This window comes from Phanerochaete carnosa (assembly GCF_000300595.1).
Source record: "Phanerochaete carnosa HHB-10118-sp unplaced genomic scaffold PHACAscaffold_3, whole genome shotgun sequence".
Lineage (NCBI taxonomy): Eukaryota > Fungi > Basidiomycota > Agaricomycetes > Polyporales > Phanerochaetaceae > Phanerochaete > Phanerochaete carnosa.
In genome coordinates, this window is record NW_006767630.1 from 2,320,857 (window position 1) to 2,341,994 (window position 21,138).

At 54.4% G+C, this 21,138-nt stretch overlaps 6 protein-coding genes across 6 annotated transcripts; 4 read left to right on the forward strand and 2 right to left on the reverse strand.

Annotated features, from left to right (window-relative positions):
• Nucleotides 1–180: 180 nt before the first annotated feature.
• On the reverse strand, nt 181–4,659 carry PHACADRAFT_116839 (uncharacterized protein). Its single transcript, XM_007393422.1, has 12 exons — nt 4,294–4,659; nt 4,175–4,234; nt 3,876–4,125; nt 3,386–3,824; nt 3,234–3,332; nt 3,079–3,183; nt 2,448–3,029; nt 2,221–2,400; nt 1,615–2,168; nt 1,430–1,563; nt 1,215–1,375; nt 181–1,164 (listed from the first exon to the last, which is right to left on the reverse strand). The coding sequence occupies exons 1-12, from the start codon at nt 4,538–4,540 to the stop codon at nt 925–927; spliced, it is 3,051 nt and encodes a 1,016-aa protein (XP_007393484.1). The 5' UTR covers nt 4,541–4,659; the 3' UTR covers nt 181–924.
• A 551-nt stretch (nt 4,660–5,210) lies between these two features.
• PHACADRAFT_252244 (uncharacterized protein) lies at nt 5,211–6,731 on the forward strand (the record flags this gene model as incomplete). Its single annotated transcript, XM_007393423.1, has 1 exon — nt 5,211–6,731. A coding segment is annotated over exon 1 (1,096 nt), but the record flags the coding sequence as incomplete, so codon positions are not given.
• Nucleotides 6,732–7,665: 934 nt separating this feature from the next.
• On the forward strand, nt 7,666–11,015 carry PHACADRAFT_206991 (uncharacterized protein). Its single transcript, XM_007393424.1, has 16 exons — nt 7,666–8,103; nt 8,175–8,216; nt 8,276–8,365; nt 8,417–8,497; nt 8,548–8,628; nt 8,678–8,734; nt 8,812–8,892; nt 8,944–9,015; nt 9,066–9,146; nt 9,198–9,287; nt 9,337–9,417; nt 9,468–9,551; nt 9,602–9,685; nt 9,736–9,825; nt 9,877–9,972; nt 10,024–11,015. Exons 1-16 carry the CDS (start codon nt 8,028–8,030, stop codon nt 10,113–10,115), a joined length of 1,278 nt encoding a protein of 425 aa, XP_007393486.1. The 5' UTR covers nt 7,666–8,027; the 3' UTR covers nt 10,116–11,015.
• A 3,112-nt stretch (nt 11,016–14,127) lies between these two features.
• Nucleotides 14,128–15,516, forward strand: PHACADRAFT_252245 (uncharacterized protein). Its single transcript, XM_007393425.1, has 5 exons — nt 14,128–14,230; nt 14,295–14,452; nt 14,516–14,693; nt 14,753–15,081; nt 15,135–15,516. Exons 1-5 carry the CDS (start codon nt 14,170–14,172, stop codon nt 15,381–15,383), a joined length of 975 nt encoding a protein of 324 aa, XP_007393487.1. The 5' UTR covers nt 14,128–14,169; the 3' UTR covers nt 15,384–15,516.
• Nucleotides 15,517–15,893: 377 nt separating this feature from the next.
• Nucleotides 15,894–19,687, forward strand: PHACADRAFT_26687 (uncharacterized protein; the record flags this gene model as incomplete). Its single annotated transcript, XM_007392661.1, has 8 exons — nt 15,894–16,027; nt 16,179–16,273; nt 16,460–16,482; nt 16,515–16,669; nt 16,723–16,878; nt 16,928–18,431; nt 18,488–19,087; nt 19,145–19,687. 8 exons carry the CDS (start codon nt 15,894–15,896, stop codon nt 19,685–19,687), a joined length of 3,210 nt encoding a protein of 1,069 aa, XP_007392723.1.
• A 250-nt stretch (nt 19,688–19,937) lies between these two features.
• PHACADRAFT_26688 (uncharacterized protein) lies at nt 19,938–20,588 on the reverse strand (the record flags this gene model as incomplete). The annotated part of the gene is made up of 1 exon (XM_007392662.1): nt 19,938–20,588. The coding sequence occupies one exon, from the start codon at nt 20,586–20,588 to the stop codon at nt 19,938–19,940; it is 651 nt and encodes a 216-aa protein (XP_007392724.1).
• Between the last annotated feature and the right edge of the window lie 550 nt (nt 20,589–21,138).

Here is a 21,138-nt window from a genome sequence, read left to right on the forward strand (position 1 = left end):
CATCTACTGTCTGCGCTGATGGCGATACCAGCGAGGATGCGCTTATGACGGCAAGCAACGATGTGACGGAAGCTCTACAGCGGACTATGGCTCTCATGCAAGGCGAGCTTGAGACGTCTGTGCTCTCTACCCAGCTGCTAGGTGTGTTTCTATCTGTTTGTCTTTATGGCCTCGCAACTGAGTTTTAACTCTCTTAGACCAGTCTACCGCCTCATTGAAATCTGCTTCAGCTACCCATGATGTCCTGGATAGTCTGCTTGTCACCTCAAAGCACCTCGTTACCGCGCTCGAGAAATCCGACTGGCTGGACCGCATGCTAATTATTGCTGCCCTGATATTCTTCATTTTGGTCGTACTCTTCATCCTAAAGCAGCGTTTGGTCGACCGCAGTATTCGACTGGTCTTCTGGTGGACACGCTTCATCCCCTCATCCTCGAGAAGCCAAGTAGCGGAAAAGATCGCGGACACCATGGAGAAGGGTTGCATAAGTGCGAGCTCGTCCGTCGCAGAAGTTGCTACAGTTGTTGCATCCACCATCACCGCGACATCGACACTACTTGCGACAGCCGTTGCCAGCACACCATCTGTGGATAATCTTGATCCGACCGGCGACCCGATGCCGCCAATGGACCCTGTTTCGACTGATGTACCAGGGAAGTCTATACTCGATGCGATACATGCCATGCCTGTGGAGGAGGCAGAAGACTTGTTCCCTTCCCCAACCGACGTCGTTGTCGAGGCTGATGTACACTCTTCTGTAGAGCACGATGAGCTGTAGCTGACACTGTTATTGTATACATACATAGTCTTACTATCCACACTTCGAGAATTGTTGTATGTGAAGCTGAAGCTAGTCAACGTTCAGAGGCAAGTATTATAACATACGCATCTTCGTATTTAGCATACACAGCAGCCGCAATCCGTCTAATTATACCAGCGCTCCCGCAGCCTCTTATTCCTCACCATCGGCTTCGTTATAAGGATCGCGAGAGCAAGGCCCGAGATAGTGAGCACGAGCTGCGCTTTGTTGAAGTTTTCGCTCAAGACATCGAACGTATTCGACGGCGTAACGCGCGTGGAGAACAGATCGAGACCGTGCGCAAAGACTAGCGACGTCGACTCGAGAAGTGCGGGCGATGTGATGATGGCGCGGACGTTCGCGACCTGGTCAATGGTCAGCGCGAGACGGGCGGTGAAAAGACTGGTAGGCTAACCTGGTAGGTATGCGATAGCACGCGTTTTGGATCGTCGGGAATGACTGGATCGTACTGGATGAGCCATTCTTCCAGCTCTTCGTTCGTCGGTTTGCGCTTCGGGCGTCTTGGGTCGAAGAAGCGCCGAGGGAACGATTGGATGATGCCATTCTCACCAGCAACTGTGTTGCTACGATGTTAGCACTGAACATCGGTTGTGCAGATCATGCACTCACCAATGAGGTCCTTCGACGTGATGCCGAACTTGGTCATAGTTGTCGCCATGGTGGATATACCGCGAGGAAAGACGTATGTTTGTTCGAGAACATGTACAGAAGTAGAGGCGTTCGAGTGCGAAGACAAGTCCGAGCTGAGAAGAATGTGTCAGCACCTGACTGGAGAAGTCGAACCAGGTACGTACCTGCTGATCTTATCATCGATACCAGTGCCTTCATAAAACTCAACAGACACCACCCGGTAACTCTTCGCCTGGTCCACGCCAAAGTCCTCGTCGTAATAATGGTACACCAGCCAGTTATCGGTAAACGCTGCTTTGACATCGCATGCACCGCTCACCGCCGGGAGAACAGAGTGGTAGATAATTGAGCCTTTGACAACATCCATGAGATAGATAGCACAGCTGGGCGTCGGTGCTTTCAAAGACGATGTGACGACTGCAACAACATTCGGATTGAGGTATTTGTACATTGTCGTGCGGTTTCCAAGCACCTTGCCCAGGGACGCAACAGGTTCGTGAGGGCGTGCAATGATGGCCTGGATGTCTTCACCCTCGGCAAGCGATGCCGTCCAGGTCGGATGTGCGATGTACTTGCCAGTGAACTCTTTCTGGAGGCCGAACCGGTGCCCAGTCAGACGTAAAGAGCCTACTTGGCCAGTACGCAGAGCAAAGTGGAGGGACGGAATAAGCTTGGCGAACGATGCTGTATTTTCTGCAGTATCAGGGTACACGTGCGCCTACCACTGGGTGTCAGTTACATAGACCTCGGGAAGTGGGTCGAGTACATACTTGCAAGAATTCGTCAAAAAGAAGGACAAACTTTGTAGCCTCATCGCGAACAAGATAGGCTTCAACTAAGGCACCAGCAATGATATCGATGCCCTGTAGAACATCACTCGAGCGCGACTTGCCCGTAGAGTCTTCGCCCGTCAGAGCGTCGATATGGAAGAGCACTGTGTCAAGAAGGCCCTGTAATCCGGTGAATGACTGGACACAATAAGGGGAAAGTGACATACGTTGTTGGCTTTCCTTTGCGTGACGATGACAACCTGAGGTGTCTCCTCATCCATAACGGTTCTAGTCGTATAAATCTTGAGCGGAAGAACGTGTCCACCGACCTCTGCTGCCCAACCAAGGCCGAAGACCCTACTCCAGAGAATCTCTCCGTTTGCAGAATCGATACCATAAACCTTGCCTCGCGCGGTTGCTGCAACCAAAATCTTCCTGAAGCCGAACGTATCCCTTGACAACGACGCAACGTCACTCGTAGTTGGCATCGCAGAGCTCGACACCGAATCGTACGACCCGGTGACGAATCGCTTTGCGAAATGCAAAGCGTAGTGTGGAAAATCGCGAGCCTCGGAAATCTGGCGCCGAACACGTCCTGTGAAGGTCTCGTGCCCTTCGCCAAGACCCGTCTCAGCGAGCTTGCGCTCAGGAAGTTCGACGAATTCCGCGACTCTGATATCTGCCAGGCCCTCTTCACGAGTCCATTGCAACTGATCTTGCTGCCATAGTTGGATCGCGCCTGTGGTAGTCGTGATGACCACGCGGGCGAGAACACGGAACTCTTCAAGGTTGACCGCGTCGATCGCTACCTGCAGAACTATGAGCACATGGTTCAGAAAAGTAAGAGAATGGATTCACGTTTCCAATGATACCGTGTACTGCGGTCTCGAAGGGAAGCGTGTAGCCGGTGACCAGACCTTTGCCTTCCGCCAAGTGGGGCGCTAGAATATGAGCAGAAGCTTTCTACACATCCGATCAGACCTCATCGATACTGTTGCTAACACAACACATACTTTATAGTAGCGAGACCAGAATACCCGACCGATATATGGATGTCCAGCCTTATCAAGACCGCCCGTATACATCGAAGCGGTGTGCTGCGTCGAATCAGCCTAGCGATGGCGAGTGTCAGTATTAGTACGCGTGAAGACAATATCCTACATACCGAGTCCGCGAACTCCCATATGATTTTCAATCCAGTGCCCTCGTCATTTAGCTTGATGACTTGTCCTGAGCCGTCGTCCTTGACGGCAACGAGTAGCCCGTGATCACCTAGACCAAGATCCACAAGCTCTCGATACGTTGCAGCCTTGATAGCGGTAGGCGTCTCGTTAAGCCCAGACATCAGTTTCACTGACCTGATCTGGTTGCTTTCGAGCCAGAGAATTCGAGCATGCTCCGATTCGCCTACGGGTTTGCTAAGAACGAATAGACTCGCCGGCCCGTGCTCAATACTGGAAGGTACATCAACGCTGCTGAGTAGTGAACCATCCACGGGAGACAGAGAGGTAATGTGGAGAGTGTATGAGGCGAACGATTTCGCAAGGCCAATGAGGTATATCGCCGACGACGTTGGAAGCACGGTGGAGTAGACGTTCAGCGACCTGTGGGGCATGTCAATATGTACCACGCGATTCATTTCTTTCGTTACGCACGTCTGGTCTGGGGCAGTCCAACCCCAGATGATCTTTCCTGTCGATACTTCAATCTTCCGCACAGTATGGCCGTTCGTCAACGCGTACACGTGCGAGCCAGAGTCGAAAGCGAGCGCAACGCCGGTGCTGTCAGGCTCGAGTAACCGTCCAGCTTCAGGCTTGTGTAGATGTCGCTCATGTAAAAGGTGTCCGGTGGAAACGTCAAGAACGCGAACAGTAGCTCCTCCAACTCCGGAGACAGCAGCAACCCCTGCATCCCAGGTGAGCTCATACGATATATGAACCACGTATGCACGCACAATTCTTGTGTTTCTTGAACGCTAACACACGGTTTCCATCCTCAAATAGATACCTCCACGCTGAACTTGTCGTTCATCATCAAATCTCGCGTGGGCATGAGAGCACACAGGGAACGCACCTATCGACCCATTCTCGGGATGCAACCCGCTCAGAACATTGCTGCTCGTCGCCGTAAGGACTAGACTCCTCGTTTTTCCGTTATCTTCGGTAATGCGATGAAATACTGGTGACAGATTCGGGTTTCCAGTAAGGGCATCGCCGATGAGTGGTTTGTACCAGTCCACGACACCAGCTTCCGAGGCGTGAATTGCGAATGCTGGCAGGATGGCGAGGCTCATAAGCCAGAGGCTTAGCAGCCGCAACATGTTGGACACGCTGAGAAAGCTGGCGTGCGCCTTCGGAATGTCCCCGACGTTCGTAGTCGTCGACTCGTCACACGAGGTCGTAGATGAGTCGGAGGATGTGCGCGTCACGGTTCACGAAGTCCAGTAAGCGCGGAGGGTTGGCACAGGAAGCGCCCAAGGCCTGTGACCCCGCCTCGCCGAGGCCCCTAAGCTTGTAAGTTCTAAGTTCTTACTTTGCCACAACAGCACTAATTTTGCAATCACACGGAATGCCCTCCGCCTCCGCACCCTCTTTATCTCCCCCCAACCTCTCAGGCTCCGAAAGCTGAGCCGGCATACACTATTAGAGTCTCTTACGGTGGAGTCTGCAGCTACACCGTTCAGGTCAAGGTTGGAGCCATGGATTTGCTGCCAAGTACGCAGGAAGAGACCCAGGCAGCACGGGACACTGACCTAACTCAGTCACATAGACTCCGTTATAGAAACGAGGAGACAGGCTGATGTTGACGCTCTCAGAAAGCGCATCTGTATCGTCGGTGCAGGCCCGACAGGGCTGGGTGCCTTGAAGGTCGTCTGTGATGCATCACAGTACAAGGAGGGCTTATGGGAAGTTGTCGCTTTCGAAGATCGCGAGGCCATTGGAGGAGTATGGTGCGTATGCTGCCAGTCATACACAAACAATATGTCTGAATGCTGCGTTGCACGCTCAAGGCTACCAGCACCTCCGGTGGACAATCCCCCGCTCACGCCGATGTATGATTCGCTAACCGCAAATATCCCGCACCCCATGATGGCCTATCCGTCTTATCCCTTCCCGCCCGGCACGTTGCTATATCCTCCTGCATCGGCAGTGTTGCAGTATCTCAACGATTATGCGACACATTTTGATCTTCGCAAGCACATTCGTGTCAAAACCACTGTGCAGAACATAGACTGGGATGCATCATTGTTCCAGTGGCGCGTGCGCACGACTCCCACTAGCTCCGCCTCGGAGGCATTTGCGAAGGAGTCGTTCTACGACCTTGTCGTTGTTGCGAACGGGCATTATAGGATCCCATTCTATCCACTGACGCCTGGGCTTAGAGCCTGGCTGGAATCTGGAAAAGCCGTGCATGCTGCATGGTATAGACACGCAGAGTACCATGGCGACACTGTTCTCGTCGTTGGCCGAGGGCCGAGTGGTGTCGATGTCGCGGACGAGATGCGTGAAGTCTGCAAGACTCTGGTTCACTCTTTTCCCGAGGCGACAAGGGAGGATCGTGAAGATGGTACTCTCAAACTTCGAGGACGCATCGCCGAGTTTCTCGACCCACACGAAGGTCGTGTGCGATTCGAAGACGGCACAGAAGAAACGGGAATTGACTACTCTATCTTGGCAACTGGCTATGAACACTCCCTGCCTTTTCTTCCTCCGCACCTCTTGGAGCTTGCCTTGCCACCACCTATCCCCCCGATACCGGAGAAATTGTACAATTCCAAGTTCCACATATTTCCTCTTGCGAAGCAGATCTTTCCTTTGGTCACGTCTTTCCCGTTATCTCGTCTCGCATTCTTGGCACTACCGTACCGCATCATCCCCTTCATCTTCGCCGAAATCCAGACCCGCGCTGCGCTTAGAGCCTTCACCGATCCAAGCTCGCTTGACCCCGCTCGCGAGGCTGTCGACATCGTCTCGCGATATGAGGAGCTCCGCGCTCAATTCGGCGATAACGAGCTGGCAATCGCCCGCGCGTGGCACAAGATGGAGGCTGAACAGTTCCCATATCTTGATACACTTCTCCAATTTGTGGCCGGCGAGCATGGAAATCCCGCTTGGAAGTTGCCCGACTGGGTGCTTGAGATTTGGCACCGCAAGGACACTCTTCGTGCCCAATGGAAGGAATTAGTCAGGATCGGCGAGGCGGAAAAGTGGGTTGAGGGCGTTGGCAAGTCCGGTGGCGAAGAGGGTATTCAAGAATGGGTCGAGATGATGAGGCGTGTCATTCGGAGGGCTGAGCACCAGAGGGTCAAAGTCTCGATAGACACAGCGAAGATAAACAGGCTCTGAAACGGCTCGAATGGATCCATAGGCTGGGGATCACTTTCCATACTCTGCCGCCGTTCACACTAGATGTGCTGCGAGGTGTTAGATGAAGCGTTGCATTGTAACAATCCCTGCAAATATTTTCATCTTTATCCATGCTTCGCGTGTAGCAAGCGTGTAGAGTGGCACGCTGTCGTTCCAATTTTCCCACGCCTGCTGCTGGCGGTGTTTCAGCTAAACGGTTACAGGCCGTCGTTCCTGCCTGCTCTCGTCTCCAACCACCGTTGGACGCGCCTGAGCGCCATGCCGACTACCTCACAACTGTTTGTGCGAAGGAGCCTATCCTTCGGGTGCAATCCATACCGCTTACCTGAGAACAGCCGAAGCTGCGGGCCCGCCAAGGTGAGAAGATTAGGCCCCGGCAACGTTATTGCGTACTCACATAGTACGCTCACAGGCGGGAGAGGCATGGGAGCTGATTCCTGTATGCGACGGCCCCCCATGGACTGAGACGACTTGAACCAAAGGGATGGAACCAAGCTGAAGTCGCCCAATCGCTCGGGCATTCTGACAAACGGAGGACAATCCACTAGTGAAATGTTCAGAGCCGTTGCACATGGACCCATGTACGCCTACGACCCGGGATTGACCCAGATTATCTCCCGCACTAACTGGATCTGCTGCGCCGCAGATAAGCCCTCTATGCGCCTCATCACAAATTGGAATCCGGATGACAACGGTGCCAAGCAATATTTTGACAGCGCGATGGGGCCATCCGTTCTGAGGGCTGCGGGCAGCTCCCATCTTTTACTACTTGGCATGCATGTTTCAACATAGGCTATCCACTGCATCCGTCTCATATCCGCTTACGCAGATGTGAGGGCCCACGCCAAGGTTATCACGTCCCGGATTGCAGGTATTTTTCTCTGTGTGCTGCGGTATGCATCCGAGTTCTCACTCTGAGCTGCTCAAGGCTATGCCCAGGTTCTCAGCGGATCAAATTCATATGCCCCGCTCCTAATCAGCAGTGGACCATAGTCACCGGCTTAAGTTATGACACGAGCCTACGCAGTACGTTGAGAGTTATTCGGTACCTTTTGATGGGCCAAGACTGATGTATTTCGTCGTAGCACTGCTCCAATTTCCATTTCTCAGAAGAGGAGTGGACAATAACGTGCTTGACGGTCCCACGGGCGAGCACAACCTAGAGATGCGTGTTGTTTTCTCTGAAACTTCCGGCGATACGCAAGATCTTGGCTTGGGAAAGCGAAGGTTAACTGCAGCTTTTCGATCCCGCCACAGGGAAAAACTCTCCTTGCACGGCTTGCTGCCTTCCAGGCGAGGGTGGTGACTACTCCCCTGGCTACTATACCAGTGTATGAGCGTCAGCGACTGCAGCATATAAAAGCGACAGGCCGATGGCCGTCAGATATTCTCCAAGTCATCGTACTTCTAACACAAGCAGTACCCCCTCCTCAGTGCAAGATGCGCTCTTTCACGCTCTACGCTTTCGTTCTTCTTTCTGTCATTTGTGCTGGGGCGACCCCCATTCCCGGGAGCGGTCAGTACCTGCCTCCCTACAGTATATACCGATGGACTCATGTTGTGCTTTTGCGTCCAAAGCTGTTACAGTCCCCCAGGCCAAAGCCGAGCCGTTCCTTCCCGATCTTGAGGGTACGTTGTTATTTACAACGATGAGACAGAGCCTGCTGACCATTGCTGATTCTTGCCAGCTCGCAGGCACGGCGGCGACGATGACGGCGATAGGGACGGCGACCGTGACAACGATGGTGACCGCCGCCGGAGCATCGCTGCCTTGACTCGTGGGTGTCTGCATCGAGGTTACCAGAGAGCCTACCTAACATCTGCTGAAGGTCGCAGGCATGGTGGGGACGACGACGGCGATCGTGACGGCGACCGTGACAATGACGGGGACCGCCGCCGTGACCTGACCCGTAAGTGCTCGCCTAAACATGGTCCAGGTGGCGTTCTGACACTGTCGCAGGCCGTAGGCACGGCGGAGATGATGATGGCGACAGGGACGGCGACCGTGATAACGACGGCGACCGCCGCCGCGACCTGACTCGTAAGTGTCTGTCGAGGTTATGAGAGTACTTCCCTAACGCCTGCCGCAGGTCGCAGGCATGGCGGAGACGACGATGGTGACAGGGACGGTGACCGTGACAATGATGGTGATCGCCGCCGCAGCGTCCTATCCCGCAAGTGTTATCCTGAGCATTACTAAGATGACCTTCTGACAATATAGCAGGCCGGAGGCACGGCGGTGATGATGACGGTGACAGGGACGGCGACCGTGACAATGATGGCGACCGCCGCCGCGACCTGACCCGTAAGTGTCTACGGCGAGATTATGCAGGTGCTTCCCTAACTCCCGCCGCAGGTCGCAGACACGGCGGAGACGACGATGGTGACCGCGACAATGATGGCGATCGCCGCCGCAGCGTCCTAGCTCGTTAGTATTCTCCTAGTCGTTATTAAGATGACCTTCTGACAACGTAATAGGTCGTAGGCACGGCGGTGATGATGACGGCGACAACGATGGGGACCGTGATAATGATGGCGATCGCCGCCGCGACCTGACTCGTAAGTGTCTGCGCCGAGGTTATGAGGGTCCCTTCCTGACGCTTGACGCAGGTCGCAGACACGGCGGAGACGACGATGGCGACCGCGACGGAGATCGTGACAATGACGGGGACCGCCGCCGTAGCATCGCTGATTTGGCTCGTAAGCACCCGCCTTGAAATCATTGAAATGCTCACTTAAGCTGTTGTAGCTCGCCGGCATGGTGGTGACGATAACGACGGAGACCGCGACGGCGATGGGGACCGCCGCCGCAGCGTCCATGGCCTGACCCGTAAGTACTCTCTCAGGCATTATTTCAGTACTTCCCTGACGCTGTCGTAGGCCGTAGGCACGGCGGAGATGATGATGGCGATAGGGACGGTGACCGTGACAACGACGGCGACCGCCGCCGCAGCGACCTGACTCGTAAGTGTTTACCTACACATCGTTAAGGCGGAGTCCTGACGCCGACGCAGGTCGCAGGCACGGTGGAGACGATGATGGCGACAGAGATGGTGACCGCGACAATGATGGTGACCGCCGCCGCAGCGTCCTAGCTCGTAAGTATTCTTCCAGAAATTATTAAGATGGCCTTCTGACAATATAGTAGGCCGTAGGCACGGCGGTGATGATGACGGCGACAGAGACGGCGATCGTGACAACGATGGGGACCGTCGTCGCAATTTTGTCGACCTAGCTCGTGAGTTTCTGCATCGAGATTACCAAAGTGCTTCTTTAACACCCGCTGTAGGTCGCAGGCACGGCGGGGACGATCGCGGCGACAGAGACAGGGAAGGCGACAACGACAGGGACCGTGATGGAGATCGCCGCCGCGGTGCGCTGGCTCGTAAGCATCTGCCTAAAGATCATTAGAATGGCTATCTTCACACTGTTGCAGGTCGTAGGCACGGCGGAGACGACGACGGCGACAAGGACGGTGACCGCGACAACGACGGCGACCGTCGCCGCAGCATCGTCGACTTGGATTAATTCCCATTATCCTTCCCTCTCTCGGACTCTCGGAAAATGTGGTTTTCTTCCTCCGTCCCGGGTGTCCTCACCGTTCCCTCGACTGTGTTCGCTCTGATGCCGCTTGAGCTGGACTTTACTGGTTCATATACTGTCATAAAACCTCAATACAGCTGAATTTATGTGCTGCGTAATTCTGCATCCGAATATTGGACATTGTAGCGTGCACTCATGCATGATATGCGGGATTTTGGTGAAGTGCGGAGGCAGAAATGGCGAAAAACTGGTGAAGAACTGTCCCTTGTGGCGCCGCTTATGTAATTTTGAAGCGCCGCGAAGACAGTGACGAATCGCGACCAGTTCTCAACGTCTCAGTGTTGCTTGGACACTGCGCGGTCTCAGTCTGAAGGCCGTTTGATGTCGTTCTTCTTTGTGTTTGCTCGATGCTGATGTGCTTCTCTTCTGCTCGGTAACAGAACCGTCTGGATCCCCAGGAACTTGAATGTCATGAAGTTGAACGGCCCAGCACCTCCTCTATTGTGACATGTGCTTCAGTCCGGCGACCCCAAATTTCCGCGCCGACTCTTCCCCTTTCTGCGCAAGTTCATGAGCTCAGTGGGTTTACTCCCAGAAGCGGTGACTTACTCGTTGAGCTCACGGCGCCGTCGCCCTCCTCAAAGTACGCCGAGCTGGGGGGTTGTAAGCCTGTTAGATGTGAGTACATCGGAAACACATACCACCGTCACGAATGCACACGCACCATTTGATGGTACAACTATTGTTAAGAGGGCGTATATGGCCAGTACTACGAGATAGCTGATAGTACGCATCCTGGAATGACCACGCAGAGACTCGGAATCAGAAAGGCCCAACACTCAAGGCAGACCAGCTTATATACGGCATTTATTTAAGTACAGGTCCGCATATTCACGTTAATGATGGACATCTTTCCGGCTCTACAGAGCATTTTCTCACGTCATAACCTCGGAGCCATTACATCCGGGCGAACAGCCAAGATGACTACCAGCGATTCTCTTACGGCCAGTAAGCTTTCATCCATATCGAGGGAAATACCTGCTTTTCGCTCACGCAGCAGCCGAAGAAGCATCTACGTAGTCGCGTTCATCGACTGGGAACTTCTTCCGGTCATGACGGCCGGGCCTACCCGGTACTTCTCAAGACACGCCTCGATGGCCGGTCAAGTCACAGATTATACACACTTTTCCCTTGAGTTTGCCGGCTATAGCGAAGCTGAACTGGCTCCGCAGACGAGGTGTATCGCATATAGCATTATGTTCCGTGAGTATTATATATCATTGCAAAACAACTGAAACGACACCGGCATGCAGCTCGGCGCAGTGTCTTTGGGTCTGTTGAGTCTCAATGAAGTTCATATCTAGTGTCTATCCTAATGCCCTTGCCTGCTGGTGGAACGCATGACCTTTCATTCTGACTTCGGGTTGCTATGAGCTCGACATGCTGATATTTATGCGGTTCAGGGAAGACGCTTCTGTTTGAATTTCACCGTCAGGTATGTTGCATAATAATTCACTCCACACAAGTTTGACAGTCCATGAAGCAATATAATCCATGCCTTAGTCAAACGTTGCGACGACCATCATGGTGACACGGCTATGTAGGTCGACAAATGTCAAATAGAGGGGTAGCGGCACTGCCTCAAGACGGACATTTCCCATTGGCACAAGGTAAGCGCAGTCAGCCTCCATCTGGTCCGATGTCCACAGCATCTCTTACACGGCCTACAGGGACCAGACTGATTTGGTTCATCGCATAGTACCGCACTATAGGGGCAACCAGTCATAATCAATAGCTCTGACGGACCGTGACCTCTGTCGAAATTTCATCGATTTTCCGTCCTTGAATTTGATCTCGCCTTCAGGATAGGTCTATTCGAAGACCGCTAACCTTCGTGCAGAGCAACCAATTTACGACATGGAAGATGGGGTCACAGTACGTCGCCGCCACTTTGCTTAGCCGTCACACTACCGGTCGCGCCAGGGAAGATGCGCGGATATTGTCAGCCTGCTCCTCATCAAGCAGCTTCTCCCGAGTCTCGCATCCAGGTGGAAATGTACAAGGAAAAGTGTTTGATGCATGGCGTTGGCGTCTCAATTCTGGCACGCTCCCTTACCCGCTTCCGCTCTCTCCCATATACCACTGATACCGTTCGTCGTTGACACACCTTCCGTGCGCGTTACCAATGCCCTTCTTTTGTGAGGTATCAGAGCTTACGTCTGCGTAAACGCTTTACGAGGCTTTGAGTAATATTCGGGACACCTTCGAACCAGTTTACTCGTAACGGCAAAAATCTAACGAGTCAAGTCAAAGCCACACGTCATATTTCGCTACATGCAAAGATCCATAAATTTATCAATGATGCGCGGATTGTCCGCGGCAAAGGGTAGCTGGTATTGAGGTTCTGTCACCCTGACGTTAGAACCAGTATCTAGGGCTCATCCTGCGACGACAATGGCTTTTCCAGCTGACTCTACCACGGCAAGCACCGCTCGCGGTCTACTAATACTCAACCGAGTTCCCTGTGACTGGATAGGACGTCAGTTGCGCTAGCAACCCGCATTACTGTCAGTAATATTGATGAGTGTACATCTCCAGGAACGGGTACCCTCTCCACAAGGGTGGACAGTGCGGGGCTTACTATAGAGAACTGCATAATGTTCATCGCGTATCGTTGAAACTGGCGGTAGCCATGCGTGGTTAAGCCGCTGCCCTCCAAACCGCTTTCAGTTGGCTGTCGGTCTGTCCAAGGGGCTGCTCCGGCGCGCTCCCTCACAGAACCTGAGCCTGATCTTTGCGGTGATGACTTCAGTGAAACAGGATGACAGATGGCAGCTACCGCCACAGGCAGCATGATCTCTCCCATGGCAAATGGTTATGCGTTTCCGAACTTCGACCGAGCGGCATTTGGTGTGGGTCACTCCTACCGTTCAGCCTAGACTAGGAGCGCGGCCCATGTGTGCACCAAGGTCATGAGGAAGACGTGCGCCCCCCTTGCATAATTCTTCACTATGAAGAATGTCCGTTCGTCGACCCAGTTGGCACTCTGTTTTCCACATTTTGCTACCTGCTCAGGCACCATCGAACCTCTAACATCCAGGGCGTCATTATTTATCTGTCAGGTGGCCCTGCTCGATAACAAGTAGGGCTATGTAGCACGGTTTGATGTGAAGCTAGAAGTCCTGATCTGCGATGCCCTGGCATAGCAGTAGCATCCGAATCGGACTCATTCCGAAGCGGACGTCGAGACCTCAGGCTTCGAGCTGAGCGTTGCCAGATCGTCCCATGCTCATTCGCTCACCACCGCTCGTTGATACTTCAACTCAAAACATGATATGATGTTTACGGCCTGCTCTAAGATTTACAGAAATTGCGGCGCTGATAGCTGCTGAAGCGCTGAAGGCTTTGTCGTATGTCATTCCCATGCTGCGGGAGCTAATATTAACGCCTCGAGCTCGAACTTTCTAGTCCTGCGTATCTTTGGCATACGGAGATTTCGATTTCTGTACTTCTTCACAGCCATTGGTAGCATCTGCCGCTACTGAAGCATATCTCGCCCCGGGGCCTCGTGGGCCGCGGTGTGTGAATTGGTGTGAACGCTCCCTGTGCAGCTCGCTCTTCCCATGGCCGGGGACGCTTCTTCCGAGGTAGCACCAGGCTTCCACCACACGTAGCGAGCTCAGAGCGGTCGAGTCCGCACAGGGTATACTAATGTACAATGTTGTTGGGCTCGACGTCCTCAGTGGCTAAAATATGTCGCCGCAGATTGTGGGTCAGAAGCGGAGGAGACGCTGGGCTGCAACAGCCGGACGCGTCCGCGCCATTTAGTCCGCGCTCCCTGTGCCGAACGGGCTAGATTCGTCAACAGCTCCCGAACCAAGACAACACTTGTAACGCGTGCCAGAGCGTGCTTCTGCTGAACTCGGGATATGCTCACACCTTGATTCCTCGAATATATGGCCATCATTCGCGGTCGCCACGCGCCCCACGCCTTGCCCCTACCTCCGTCCACATCCACGTCCACGGCTCGCTTGCGCCCATGGCGGTCAGCATCGACGTCCTGGTGCTCATAGGTTTCGCCTGCGAGTCGCTGCTGTACGGTGCGTGCATCCCGTTTCGCCGACGCCGCGCAGTCACGAGGCTGACGTACGTCTGTGGGTCTAGGCGCGTACTGCGTGCTGTTTCTCGCGTCACTCTATGTGCTGTTCTATGTCTGGGGATCGCGGGGCACAGACAGGACGGTCGTGGTACTGCATCTATGCTTGTTCGTCGCGTGCACGCTGCATTACGCGCTCGAGTTCAATCATTTCTACACATACTTGGTGAGCAAGGTCGTTCGCCCACAAGCTGGCCGCACACTCACTTCGCACTTCGCTCGCCAATAGGGCACATCCGGAGTGGTGGGCTTTGCGAATGAAGACCTTCATCAGTTTATTGCCGACTGTGTCGTCTCCGTGGCCGACTTTCTCGGGGACCTCATTCTCATCTATCGCTGCTGGATCATTTGGAGCTGTCAATACTACATCATAGTCCTCCCGCTCTTAACCTCAGCTGGCGGCCTCAGTAGGTTCATCTACACGATCCCGATACGGAAACCCTCTGATCCCTGGACATTGTCTCAGTTTGCGCATCCGTAGTAGGAAAGCTCGTCTGGGGAACAACCGGCGCCAACGTCTCCCCGTCCATCGTCCCGCTCGGCCTGGCAAGCTTCGTCCTCCCCCTTTGCACTAATGTTATAGTGACTTCGCTGATGGTCGGCCGAATATGGTACATGTCCCGTGGTACAGCAGAGCTTTACAAAGTTGCCGGCAGCTCCGCGACCCGGAAAGCCATCCATGTCATGGTGGAGAGTGGTATGCTGTACTTTGCTGTACAGCTTGTGTTCGTGGTGGTCTATGGCCTGAACCTCCCTTCGGACGTCATCATGATTGCAATCGCTGTGCAGACTTATGTGAGTTTCTGCTCGTCGCGCGTGAGACGGACTACGGCTCACCTCGTTGATAGGGCATCGCGTCCACCCTCATCATCATCCACGTCGGCCTCGGCTTCTCTTCGGAGCAAACAACGAATCAAGCAGCTCTCTCCGACATGGCCTGGGTACCGCCCTCGCAGGTGACAGCGACGCAAAAGCCGACTTTGAGCACCGCTCTGACCGATGACGACAATGCCATTGACGTCGTTGTCGCTCAGTACGACGGGAAGGGCGACACGAGCACGAGCGGAAGCACAGGCAGCATCGTCAAGTATGCTTGATGTGTGCCTGGAAAATACATGTCTTGCGCTTGATGCTGTGGGACGAATAGCTGTAGCATATACCATATTGTATGTAGTGCGCGACTGTCGTGGTAGGCACATGTACTGACTCAGAATATATACCCGTGATTATGGAAACTACTAAGGGATTGGGCGTACCAGACGATCTGCTCAGCCGTGCAGTCGCGCTTTGTATATTCTAGAGGGGCGTTTGCCGTGACGCGATTGATGCGCCCGCGTCGCTTTCCAGATGCGGCTCGGCTCGGCCGCCTACTCTCCCTCGCTGTCAAAAGTGACAACTGCTGCGCTGTAATGGATGTCACCCCCTAATCGCCTACGCATATATTCGGACTGTCCCTCCCTCGTCCCCGATCAACCTGCTTTCACTCTCACCTCGTTATGCCCCGCCTCTGCTGGATTTCGACCTTTCCGTTTGGACTTCGCACGGCGGAGAAGGCTGCCATGCGCTGCGGCCCTGTATCCCGGAGCTGTAAGGCCTAGAGTGCAAAGATGGACAGTTTGCAGAGCCTAGAGCACAAGGATGGCCGGACGTATCGCACAGACCCGCCGGATGCGCAGTCGACCGGTCGGTTGCAAAAGGATGCGGTCGGGCCAGAGCAGGGAATCCGACCGCAAGGTTCGACGTATGGACCGCTGGTGAAATACCAACCAACATCTGACTGAATGGCGAAATAATGAGGTGAACTGCGCCCGTGCTGGCATGCAATGGCAAAAGAGTTGACCACCTTCCAGACCACTCTGCTCGCTTTGTGGAAGCACTAGTCTGCACACTAGCCTCGTCGTTCTGTTCCCTTCACGCCTTCTGCCAGCTCAGGACTACAGCGATGCTCGCCGCAGGCCAGATGATGAATCACTGCGCGCGGAGCGCCGTGCGTGCAGACCAGACGTTGATGCACGCCACTAATCGGCACTCCGAACGGCCTGCTGGCTGACACGTTCCGAGGGAGAACAGTGGTGTCCTTCGTCTGGTGGGTGCTCTGTCCCCAGATGCTTTGTTGTCGTTGGGTACAGCGACAAATATTCACTAGTGACGGCGGTCGCTGACGTCATTGCAGATCGTGTTGGGGCCTTTCCAAAGGTAGAAGGTCACTTGTCATAACGAGTAGGTAGCTCCAAGGTACTCGGCAAGGTCCGATCACGCTCCAAGCGCCCGGGTGGCTGGAGGTGGCTTTGTCTCAAATTAACATCTTATCCTCACCGGTAGAAAAGCTCTTCCTTACCCTCCTCCACTTCCCACCTTCACGGTCTTTTCTCCTTGCTACGATGTAAGTGGCCGCCTGTTTGCCCCTACTTGCCTCGCTGAATACACACTCTACAGGTCGAATAGCAGCAGTCCCAGTATCAGTAATGCCGCCAGCGCGTCCACGAGCACTTTCACCACTGCCCTCGTGTTCAATGCCGCCGTGTTCGGTGCTGAGCTCGCGGTCTTCACGCTTGTGCGACCGTATTTTCCTGCCATCTACCAACCGCGAACGTATGTTCCGCCAGAAGAGTAAGCGTTGTGCATGCTCTGTCACGTCCAGGTCAACTGATATAGTCAACAGAAAACGTTCACCCCCCCTCACACAGCACCTTCTTTGGCCATTAGCTGTCTTCCGTGCAGACTACACCAGAATCAAGGATGTCAACGGTCTCGACGCCTACTTCTTCGTCCGCTTCCTGCGCATGGTCTGTCGGATACTCTTCCCGGTATGGGTCGTTACATGGATCATTCTACTTCCTATCGACGCCATCGACACGGACGTCCCCGGGAGACACGGGTTGGATAAACTCAGCTTTGGGAATGTCGCGCCGAATAGGCAAGACCGGTACGCCGCGCATCTCATTGTGGCTTATCTCGTGACCTTCTGGGTGTGTTGGAACGTCAAGCACGAGATGGCCAACTTCATCAATACAAGGCAGCGGTGGCTCATTTCCCCGGGATATTCATACTCTGCACGAGCTAGCACCGTCCTCATCCGCGGCGTACCCCAACGATACCTCACCGAACGGGCGTTGAAGGAGCTCTACGACTGCCTCCCCGGTGGCGTCGCCAAAGTCTGGCTGAATCGCGACTTGAAGGACATGCCGGACCTATACAAGCGCCAACTAAAGGCATGCAACAAGCTCGAAAGCGCGGAGACATCGCTCTTGCATACCGCCACGAAGCGCCGGAGCAAGAAGCTCAAGGCGGAGGCAAAGGCTGCAAAGAAGGGCAAGCAGAGCTTGAGCACGGATGACAGGCCCCTCACAGATCCTTCGATCGCCGACACAGAACGTAATGTTCCCCTTGCCGAGCAGCTTGTTCCCAAGGCGAAGCGTCCTACGCACCGGTTACCACTCAGCTTTCTACCGTTTTCGCTGCCTCTCATTGGCAAAGAGGTCGACTCGATCGAATGGGCGCGTGCCGAGATTGTAGAGACGTCTGCTGCGCTCCGAGAGCGTCGTATCGTGCTGGCTAAGGACGTCGCGATGTCTTCCGCTGACAGCGAGCACCCCGGGCTTCCACCACCGGAGACGAACCATCCCGACGCTTTGAAGCCGATCTCTGCGGCCCACGACCAGACCTACCCTCCGCTCAACTCTGCCTTCATTCTCTTCAATCGCCAGATCGCGGCGCATCTCGCAGCGCAGGCGTTGACACACCACTCTCCGTATCGCATCGCTGATCGGCAGTTCGGTGTCGCCCCCGAGGACGTCATCTGGGCGAACCTGAATCTGAACCCGTACGAGGCTCGCATCCGCATTGCTGTCTCGTGGGGAATCACTCTGGGCCTGATCATCCTCTGGGCGTTCCCTGTCGCGTTTGTCGGTGCGGTCTCTAACATTCATGCGCTGTGCATGACGTACAAGTGGCTAGCATGGATCTGTACTCTCCCCAGTATCATTGTCGGTATCATCTCGGGTATCTTGCCTCCAGTCCTGCTGGCAGTGTTGATGATGATGCTGCCCATCGTCCTGAGGCTGCTCAGCCGTCTGGAAGGCACGCCAACAAGGACCGGTATCGAACTGAGTCTGATGACGAGATACTTTCTGTTCGAGGTGTTGGTAAGTTGGTTTTGCTCCCTATCGCACTTCGAGCAACGTCTGACAAGTGTCTGTAGCACTCTTTCCTTATCGTCACTCTTTCGTCTGGTATCATCGCAGCACTCCCGGACCTCGTGAACGATCCATCCTCCGTCCCTTCTCTGCTCGCGCAGAACCTGCCCAAGGCATCCAACTTCTTCCTGTCATATATTATTCTGCAGGGCCTCTCCGGATCCGCCTCCGGTTTGTTGCAAGTTGTGTCGCTCGTACTGTACTACTTCAAGCTCTACGTCCTAGGCTCGACGCCGCGCTCGATCTACAAGATTAAGTACACGTTGCGCAACGTCTCGTGGGGTACTCTCTGGCCTAGCACGACCTTGCTCGTTGTTATTACGCTCGCATACTCGGTCATTTCGCCCATTATCAATGGCCTTGCGTGGTTAACTTTCTTCCTTTTCTATCAACTCTGGAAATACCAGTTCCTCTACCAGCTTGAACAACCCGAGAGCAGCGAGACCGGTGGACTGTTCTTTCCGAAGGCAATTCAGCACGTCTTCGTGGGGATGTATATCATGCAGATCTGCCTTGCTGCGCTCTTCTTCCTCGCTCAAAATACGCAGAAGCATCCGAGTGCGATCCCAGAGGGCGCGCTGATGGTCGTGCTTATTGCTTTCACGGTACGCTGTCTTAGTTCTGTTCCACATGGAGGTTGTGCTAACGACCCACTTTCGTAGGCGTTCTTCAATATCATCATCAACAACTCGTATAGTCCCCTCGTCCACGCCCTGCCGCTCAGCCTTGCAGACAAGACTGGAGGTTACGATCTCAACCGAGAAGCCGCGGAACAGGATCTGCACGACAATGCTTCAACTGCAGACGGTCACAGCATCGTCGGCGACGACGATGTCAAGAAGGAGAGAGCCCCGCATGCCCCTATCGACGCCGTCGAATCCGCGCCGCTAGGCGAGAGCAAAGCCTCCGCGTCGTCCTCGCCAAATCCTGCTGACGATCCTGAGTCGAACCCGGAAACGGCCAACCCGCCGGAGGTCAAGCCTGTCGACGAGGACGCGGGCCCGAAGGAATTCTACCACCCCGCAAGCGTTGAACCGCAGCGGATCGTATGGATCCCGGAGGATCAGCTCGGCCTCGCAGCGGAGGAGGAGCGCGAGATTCGCGACGTGGGCATTCGCGTCAGCACTGAGGGCGCTATCATGAACGAGAAGGGGCATGTCGATATTGACAGCCCGCCGCCTGGTGGGGATGTGAGGGCATTGTAAGATATCTCGAGGACTTACGTCGGAGGACGGTGCGATTCTTACGATACCCCGCTGTTGTTTGACCAACACTTAGGACCCCGCAATATGCGGCAATTCCCGCAATTCTCTGATATCCATGTTGCTGTTCTAATAATGTAGAAGTTTCTGTACTAGTTGGTGTACGCGTATGTACATTACTGGCGACTTTAAAAAAGCCCGTTAACAATTACATGTCCGTCGTGTGTTCTTATGGTCCATACAAACATACATATCATGCGTGAACTGTGGTCTGTAGCACCGCAGGTTCATGATCGTTCGTAGCGTAACGATTCGTCCATGACACCCCCTCGCGGTCTTTGTGCGCGGTATCCCACACGTCCGCCGTCCGTCCCCCGCTCCCACCCACAACCAGCTCCTCGTTCTCGAGCGTCGCATCTATGAACGAAGCCAAGTACACAAGGTACTGCGAGCATTCTTCGACATGCTCCGAGCGGTCCCCGACGTGCGTCACATATCCAGCATGGATGAAATCGAAGCAATGCGATCGGTGTGTCATGGCAACGGGATGTGTGCTGGGCGCTTTCCACTCAGTCTCGTTGTGGATGCTGTCGGTGAGTCGGATGTCTCCGAAGGTGGGTTCGTCAAGTTCGTAAACGTGGACGTTCATCAGCCTGTCTTCGTCTAGCCAGGCTTCATACGCAAAATGAAAGTCAGCATTAATGAATTTCGGGAACGGACAGGTGGGCCTACCATGCGATGTAGACACCGGGCCCCGCAGGAGCCCCGGCAGCTGCGCAAAGTTCTTCAACGTCGCCAGGACGTGGCCGACAGTGATGAGCACTGCCAGCACTGTGCCGACAAAGGCAGCTGCCCAGAGGGTGTACGGCCTGTTGACGGGCCTGTTGTGCCTCGCCCGTATCATTGTTGGAGTGGCCGCGGAGTGTATCTCGCATCCGTCCCCATATACCAGCCCCTACTTATTGTCTTCTCAACTCGTCCGTAGAAGGGCAGTGCCGGCATGGCCCCTCGGGCCCACGCCGAAGTATGCTATGGAAGGTGCTGTGTGCATGTTGCCACAGCGACGGCGGGAATGCTGGGCCCTGCGAATGGATTGGCAGAGAGGTCGGCAGTGCCTTCGGTGGGCAAGCAAAGAATGAAGATTAATGAAAAACATTAAAGGTCTAGATCGGCCGGAGATAGGCGTAAGAGTGAGCACTTACGCGTACAAGGGAGGATGCGATGCGTCCAGGGCCGCTAAGGCGACCTGTAAGGAAGCCGGGCAAGGCACCGTTTACTCGCAGTCCTTTTGTACCCTTCAGATCTCGTGCTTGAGCTGTCGACCGGGTAGAATGACTGGTCCTGCGGGGTGTCATTGCATTCTACGAGTGTGCGAGCCCGCTATTGTCTAGACTCGATGAGTAAACTCATCGAGCCTTAACGGGAAACACGCACATCGCTAGGGCCGCCGAGCG